Consider the following 8,320-nt stretch of genomic DNA (forward strand, 5'->3'; position numbering starts at 1 on the left):
ACTATGTAGACCAGGCTGTCCACAAAGAACCATTTGCCTCTGCCTCCAGAGTGCTCAGGCTTCAAGGCCCGTGCTACCATGCCCTGCCTCGCCGATTGTCTTGTTGCCTATATTTTTCCAGATAAAGTCAGGGAAGAGCCAGGAGTCAGGCGCTTGGCAATCCTCCATCCCTTCCTGGTCATATTCTTTGTTCAGTGCCACAGAGATGGTACAGAGGGTTCTAATAAGCATTCCCACTGAACAACATGGTGGTGGCGGAGGTGGCAGCAGCCGCCACGGCCGCCTCTGGTGCTGGAGTACTACAGGCATCACTCAGTGTTACGTTTTTTTTTTTTTTTCTTTTAAATTTAGTGTTTTATTTGATGTGTATAAGCGTTTGCCTGCTGGGATATGTATCAATCACATGTGTGCTTTTTAAAAAAAACAATCTTTAATTCTTAGTTTTGTTATTTTTTTAGGTGTGTGTGTTGTGTATGTGTGTTGTATTATGCGTGATATATATATTACATGCACGTGCATTTATGGGTACACGTGCCCGTGTGCGCAAAGGCAGAGGCCGAAGGAGAATGTTGGCTGGGTGTCTTCCTCTATTGTTCTCTGCCTTAGTCCCTTGACACAGGGTCTCTCACTGATCCAGGAGCTTATTGCTTTGGCTAAGCTGCCTGGCTAGCAAGCTTGTCTCTGCCCTCCAAAGCTGGGGTTATGGGCATGTGAGGCCATGCCCAGATTTTTACATGCATGTTGAGGATATGATTCTTATGCTTGCTACATAGTGAGACACTATCTAATACATACATAATACACACACACACACACACAGATGGATGAAGAGATAGATAGATGAGGGGTGGGGGGTAATGGGCTCTTGGGACTCCAAAACAAGAAGACAACAATTTAATCTATAATAGAAAAAACTTGGGGGCTGAAGAGATAGCTCAGTGGTTAAGAGCACTGACTGCTCTTCTGAAGGTCTAGAGTTCAAATCCCAGCAACCACATGGTGGCTCACAACTATCTGTAATGAGATCCAAAGCCTTCTTCTGGTGCATCTGAAGACAGCTACAGTGTACTTAGATATAATAATAAATAAATCTTTAGACCGCAGTGAGTGGGACTGACCAGAGAGAGTAGAGGTCCTGAATTCCCAGCAACCACATGATGGCTCACAACCATCAGTACAGCTACAGTGTACTCACATATATTAAATAAATAAATAAATAAATCTTTTTTAAAAAGAAGAAAGAACTTGGACTGCGATGTAGCTGAGTTGGTGGAGCACTTAGCTAGCACACATGAGACCCTGGGTTCAGTGCTAGACACTGATGAACCATACACGGTGGCAGAATGATATCTGTCTGTGCTCCTGGCACCTGGGAGATAGAGGTAGGAAGGTCAGAAGATCAAGGCCATCCCCAGTCAACACAGACAATTAATTCCAGGACAGCCTGGGTAACATGAGATCCTACCTACAAATGATTTGAACAGATAACTTAGAGAGGGAGACACAAATGCCTAAAATAAGCACATGAAATAATTTTCAACATCCTTTGTCATCAGGAGATATATACTAAAACTAGATTGAGAAGCTACTAGCTAATGGTGTGCTTCTGTACCCAAGTCAGTGTGGCTCCAGAAGTCCTAGACAGTGCTGGCAGAGACGGTTAGGGGTTCTGGAGTGATTCACCTTTGTGGCCAAGCCGGCTAGTCCTTAGTAGACCTAGTAAGCTCCGTGATCTGCCACCCCACCCACACCACGGTGTCCATCTTTTAACATGGATGCCGGGGCCTTGACCGGGGTGTTGACTATACTCACACCCCTCTCCCAGCCTCTTTATCATAGTCCTCTTATTTTTTAATATTAATTTTTATTATCTTTAAGACTGTGTGTACATGCCTGCCAGAGGCGTGGATTCCCCTTGAACCTGAGTTACAGGATCAGTTGGGAGCCACCTGGCCTGCGAGTTGAAAGCAGAACACCTGTCCGTCATCTGCAAAACCAGGAAGCACTTTTAACCTCTAAGCCGTGTCTTCAGCCCCCAATCATAGTCTTGAGTGGAGTCTCTGGGGACAATAGGAGCTTCTGAGCATTAATATGATTTTTAGATTGAGAACAGAGTTAAGGGTCAGGTTAAAGGATGTGGGGATGGTTGGTGTATCTTCCTCTGGGTGGGGCTGGATCTCAGGAAAGGACTGGATTAAGCAAGCCTTATCAGGTGACAGAGCTGGCTCCTGAGATGGTGGGAGCTCTAGGGTGGGAGAACAAAGGGCTGAGGCAGTGACGCGTGAGCACACATTGATCCCCCAGGTGACAGGGGATAATGACGAAAGGACCCTTTGTGCCAACTCCCATTGAGGAGGACTTCAGTCTATTTCCCCCAAGTTTTCAGACAGACAGCTTTTCTGAGGTCAGTGTCCTGCTTCGGTGATTGACAGGCCCCTCTGGATAAAGTCTTAGGAGACGGGGCGCTGGTATGCCTCGTTTCTTCTCTAGAAAGCCCTGTCTCTACCCAGGGCCGTGGACAGAAGACAGAGCTGAGCGCAGAAGAATGATCGACCAGTAACAATGGGCCTGCTTTGCCGGGAGGAAGCAGCCTTCCTTCTCTTTGTGGGCCTCAACAAAGCTGTCACCCCCACCTTCCTTCTTCCCTTCCCTTTTTTTAATAGCGAGGAAGGAATGCTTTTAAAAAGTGACTATGATGCCATTCACATGGTGATTGTTCTGTTGCTGTTTGTTTGATTTTATTGTTTTGTTTTTTAAAGACAGTCTTACTAGGCAACCCTGGTTGGCCTGGGACTCTCTCTGTAGAGTAGGCTGGCCTTGAACTCACAGAGATCTGTCTGCCTCTTCTGCCTCCCAAGTTTTCTCTTTGCTTGTGGAATTTCAAATTCTAAGGAGAGGCAGTTACGATAATTGGCTTCCGTTAAAATTGGACTCACGACAGATGGTGGGCCAAGATGGTTATGGGAAAGGGAGCCTATCCTCAATGACCTTCAAGCCTGCTTCTAATAGGAGCGTGACAACTAGGGTCTATGTCCAGTTAAAGTGATATGTGAGATGGAGGGAAGCTTGGAAACGCTAGCTCTAGAAGTTTCTAGAAGTGACCATTAGGAAAAGCCCAGAGAGGGAGTGCACAGCAAAAGATGACACAAGTCAAGTCATAAATAGTTGAAGAAAACATGAAAGGACTTTTCAGGTATTCTTGGAACGGCAGGTAGAGAAAATAGAATTCTTTGCAGTCAAATGGTGGAGAGTTGGGAAGGGGAGGGCCCAGAAGATGACTCAGAGGTAAAGCCATCTGCCACCAAGCCTGATGACCTGAATTCCATCCCATGATCCCACATGGTGAAGGGTCAAGAATCAACCCTTCCCACCATCCTCTGGCAGCGACATGAGCACTGTGGTGTGCACACACAAAATAAGAAGGGGTCAGAGGTAAGGCCATGATCATTCACGGCTAGATTACTGAGTGTGTGGAGAGACGGTAGTAGGCTCTGGGAGGTGATAGGTCTACCATTCCCAAGATATAGAGAGATTAGCTGAATACACTCACCTTTGACCTTGCAAGGATTTCTAAAGAGAACTCAGACTTCTACAGTTGTCCTGGACTTTGAGTCAAGGATATCAACCTGAAGCTGGGCTCAAGTGACCTGACTCTGAGGCTGGAAGCAGCCCGTGCTGTATGACCAGATCCTGACCACGAATTGCCTTTGCCTCTATCAGTTAATGAGTGGACTTCGGACTTGAAAGACAGTTAAAACTCCAGGCAGCGAAGGAGAGGACACATTTCCTCCTTGGATTATCAAGCAAGAGCAGCCACCATGAAAGGCTTCCTGCTTCTCTCTCTCAGTCTCCTTTTGATGACTGCAGGTAAGAAGCTCCTTTTTTGTTATTTTGTGGTTGCTTCTGTAACTTGATAACTTGAATTGGCATCGTAGTCTCTGAAACAGAAACAGCAGGCTTGATCCTACAACTTTTTAAAGTGACTGCTAGTCTTGACTTGGGGCCATTTCTTGTCTAGCTCAGCTCAGAGACTCTGACATTTTCATCTGTGACCCCCAAGACAGCAGAGGCAAAAGAAGTCTATGGCTGACATTGGGACACAGCAGGGCAGAGGTTTGTCTGAAGTTGGCTAAAGATGACTCAGTCGTGCAAGGATGAGGTAGCAAGCCGGATCTGTTCCTGTGATCATCAGAGAGTCAGACCTGGAGGGGTCGGGGATATGTCTGTTTTCACCAACACTTGAAACTGGGGATCGCTGGCCAAAACGAGCAATCCCTGTGGGGGTTAGACACCCTACAGGTATTCTTCTTCTGGACTAGGGAGAGGTTATCTGGGTTTGAGTAGGTAAGGGATTTGTCCCCCACCCCCACTCCATCCTGGGAGAAATCCAGATCTAGAAGTCAAATGCAAGAAAGGAATAAGGCATTGGAGGCAGTGGAAGGGGGAAGAGAAATTGAGTTCAATGTAAAGGACCACTTGTTTTGCTTTGTTTGGGGGATGGAATCTCATGCTACCAAGGTTAAACTGAACTCTCCGTACAGTAGATGAACTTCTGATCCAACTGCCTTGGAGTGCTGGGTTATAGGTATGAGCCAACATACATGGCAAGATAGGAGCTTTTGAAACCTCTTACTACATTTAATTACCAAACATGTGGAGGTCATCGGACAACTCCCAGAAAGTGGTTTCTCTCTTCCCACCCCCTGCGTGAGATTGAACACAGGTGGCCAGCCTTGGCAGCAGGCTTCTTTTCTTTCTTTCTTTTTTTTCTTCTTAATTTTTTATTATTTAAATGCATTTTATACATTTATAACACATTAATAATATTGAGTATTTTGAGAATCAAATAACATAAAAAACTTGTTCAACTTTTATATTCATATCCTTTCATACCCTAAAAATATCATTAATGGATATTTAATACTATCCATAAGCAAGCTTCTTTATTCCCTGACCCAATTTTTTTTTTTTTTTTTTTTTTTNGAACTCACTTTGTAGACCAGGCTGGCCTCGAACTCAGAAATCCGCCTGCCTCTGCCTCCCAAGTGCTGGGATTAAAGGCGTGCGCCACCACCGCCCGGCAATATTTTTTTTTTTTTTTGATCTGCTTTTAAGATTGGGGGAGAAGAGCTGTCCTAAGAGGAGGGTAGGCCTCACCAGATCTCCTCTGCCAAACCTGAGGCAGGTGCTGTGGCCAAGTCTTCAGGTCCCAATTAGAACTGATAAGATCTATGTGACTTTCAGGAGTCACCGCGAAGAAGAAATGCCTTCTGTAAGACATAAGGGTACTGAGAAGGGAATCCTTTGCTGGGAAGGCTTGGGGAAATGGCTAGAGGTTAGAGAATTCATAGTCGTGGATCTCAAGGTACCTTAGAGGTGTAGAAAGGAGACTTGGGCCAGAGAATTCCCCTAGCAGGGTACAGGAGCAGGCTCCACACTTCAGAGCTTGGTAGGCAGGGATCCAAATACAGTGTAGTCGGTTACTAGCTGTGGTTTCTCCTTCCGTAATAACAGAGGAGACAGCCCACAGCAGGAAGCTTAGGCTCATAGCACTGTATCTGCCATTGGATCCAATATTTAAACATTTGTGTTTGCTCTTGCTTGCGTATGTTCCATGTCGGTCTCAGCAGTTGAGGACAGGAGGTGGATCTTATACATCTTCCACCTGTCTCACCCAGAAATGTCATAAGGACTTCCTGGACAATGAGGGCATGCTCAGATGGCATCCTAAGCCCCCTCATCAGGATCCATTTGCCAGCGTTTTGCTTCCCCTAACCACTAGGGCTCCTCTTTTCCATGGCATCTAGTGAGAGGCAGCATCTCTTACTATTGAGGACTTCTGTCTGTCAGAAGCATTTTAGTATGGCTCTCAGCTAGCATTGGGTACCATGTGCTCTGGACAGATGGTGGTCCTAGAGTGTTCTCCAGAAAAGAACCAATAGAAAGAACTTTTTTTTCCTCATTTAAGTCAATAGTTGGCACCCTATAGTTGATCTATAGCTGTAGGGTTATTACTGTGGTGTGGGTTAGAAAGCAGCTCTCAGATCTGAGGGAACAGAAAGATGGAAGCTGGGGCTGGAGAGATGCCTCAGTGGCTAAGAGCGTTTATAGTTCTTGTAGAGGACCGGGGCTCACCTCCCAACTGGAACTCCAGTTGTATAGGATCCAATCGCCTTTTCTGACTTCCATAGGCTCATGCATGCCTCTCCACAGACCTCTGACAAAGTTGTAGTTCAAACAGTGCCATGGACAAATCATCTCAACCAATGTCCATGGGCTCTTCTCAGGTGGACATTTGTGTCTGTCTCACAGGGTCACATCAGGTATAGGGTAAGCCCTTGATAAATGAGAAAGTCCCAGGAGATGTGAGGCAGTGGGCCACATGACTGTGGTCAACTAGTGACTATTTTCTTGGTGATGGAAAAACAATTGCTTATCTCTTTGTCTCTTCTAGCTACTAGTAGCCAAGTCCTGTCCAAGGTGAAGAACTGGGCCTTGCCTGGAGCATCTTACTGGCCCCTGGGGGAATCATAGTGAACATTAGCATCCTATATCATAGGGCTTATGAATGGTTTCCTCTCTACAAAGGTTTTCATTTAATAATTTGTATAATCTGTTGTCAATGTCAGAGTTCTTAGAGACAAGAGGAGTCCCAGGAAATGGGTCACTAAGTGGGCGACTAAAAGGCAGTCTTCCAAGCTTCCTAGGGAGTTCTAGGAAAGCGGTAAATACAGCTTTGATGTCTATCACAGTCTTTAGGACACGGACCATTTATTTATCTTATTATCTCAAAGCAGATGTGTCTAGAGAAATGTACCAGAAAACAACAACAACAACACAAACAAACAAACACACTGGTCCAGCACTCAGAAAGATTGGGAATTTCTGGCCAACTACACTGCATAGCAAGACCTGTCTCAAAAAAACCAAACCAAACCAAAATGTGGAAGAACTATAATCAGCACTCAGTGAAGTGTTCAAAGCTAGCCTGAGCTACAGGAGACTATCTCAATTTACAAAAGAAGGCATCCTTTTTTTTTTTTTTTTTTTTTNTTTTTTTAGTTTTTCGAGACAGGGTTTCTCTGTGTAGCCCTGGCTGTCCTGGAACTCACTCTGTAGACCAGGCTGGCCTCAAACTCAGAAATCCTGCCTCTGCCTCCCAAGTGCTGAGATTACAGGCATGTGCCACCACTGCCTGGCTCAGTGAGGTGTTTCTACGAGATTATTCTCTTAAAACCAACTTCTCAGGTCCCCTTCAACATAGAAAACTGCCCCAATGTGGACAATCAAGTCTGTTTCCTTGGAATGTAGAAAGAAGGCACTTCCTGGTGGTAACAGCGCCACCACTTTCAATTGTCTTCCTCTGAATGTCCTGGGAATTTATTAAACACAGTTTCCCAAATATAGATATAAAATTTGCTTTTTCTTGGTATTAATGTCTTCTTTTGTAAATTGAGATAGAGTCTCCTGTAGCTCAGGCTAGCTTTGAACTTGATAGGGAGCAAAGGGTGTCCTGAGCCTCTTGTCTCTGTCACCAAAGTTCAGGTACTGATCTCAGTGGTTTTTTTTGTTTCCGTTCTCAGTTTTGCAACATGGCCTCATGTAGCCCAGGCTTGCCTCTACAGACATATACTACCACTCCCGACTTGATACTCTTCATGAATGTTATCACCACAACTCTACACTCAGTTAGCTCTCCACAGGCATAATTAAGCTATGTTAGGTGTGGTAGTTTTCAATAATATTTTCCATTTTTGTCTGTTTTTATTTTAAATTTTGTTATGCTGAGAAGGAGCCACTTTTAACATAATCAAGTATATTCATTTCCCCCAGAAAATCCAAGATGAGTTTTGATTAGAATGGACAGTAATTGCTATTATTTATCTAACACACTGTCCTCTGACATTTGGCTACCTTGTTCCCTTAACCAAAATCACAACAGCCTCTGCCTCAAGTATTGTTAATGATCTGCCTGAGAATGTAGCCAATGAGACCAGAGATAGTTCAATTCTGTCCTCTGTGACAACCAAGTCTGACAAGAAGTCTGGGACAATTCAGACCAAAGGGAATTCACCTCAGCCTCCTGGAACAAATCTGTCTCCTAGTGTCGCCAGCTCTTCCATGGTGACTCGCAGCACTAATCCTCCCACGTGGGACTCTGTCCACAGGTAGTTCATCTCAGGCCGATAATTCAGCATCTTCTGGTGGCAACAGTCCTCCCACCTCGGCACCGAGTCAATCTCCAGGTAGTTCATCTCAGCCTGGATCAGCTCAGCCTCCTGGAGGCGCCAGTCCTCCCACCCCGGCACCGAGTCAATCT

General features: G+C 45.2%; 1 protein-coding gene across 1 annotated transcript in view; it reads left to right on the top strand.

Annotated features, from left to right (window-relative positions):
• Positions 1 to 245: 245 nt before the first annotated feature.
• Muc13 (mucin 13, cell surface associated) overlaps positions 246 to 8,320 on the top strand; it is a 26,950-nt gene continuing 18,875 nt past the window's right edge. Inside the window, exons 1-2 of the mRNA XM_021185611.1 lie at positions 246 to 288; positions 8,169 to 8,259. Coding sequence (XP_021041270.1) covers positions 246 to 288; positions 8,169 to 8,259 — 134 coding nt within the window. The remainder of the gene's footprint in view (positions 289 to 8,168; positions 8,260 to 8,320) is intronic.

This window comes from Mus caroli, chromosome 16 (genome assembly GCF_900094665.2).
Source record: "Mus caroli chromosome 16, CAROLI_EIJ_v1.1, whole genome shotgun sequence".
In the NCBI taxonomy this organism is placed as follows: domain Eukaryota; kingdom Metazoa; phylum Chordata; class Mammalia; order Rodentia; family Muridae; genus Mus; species Mus caroli.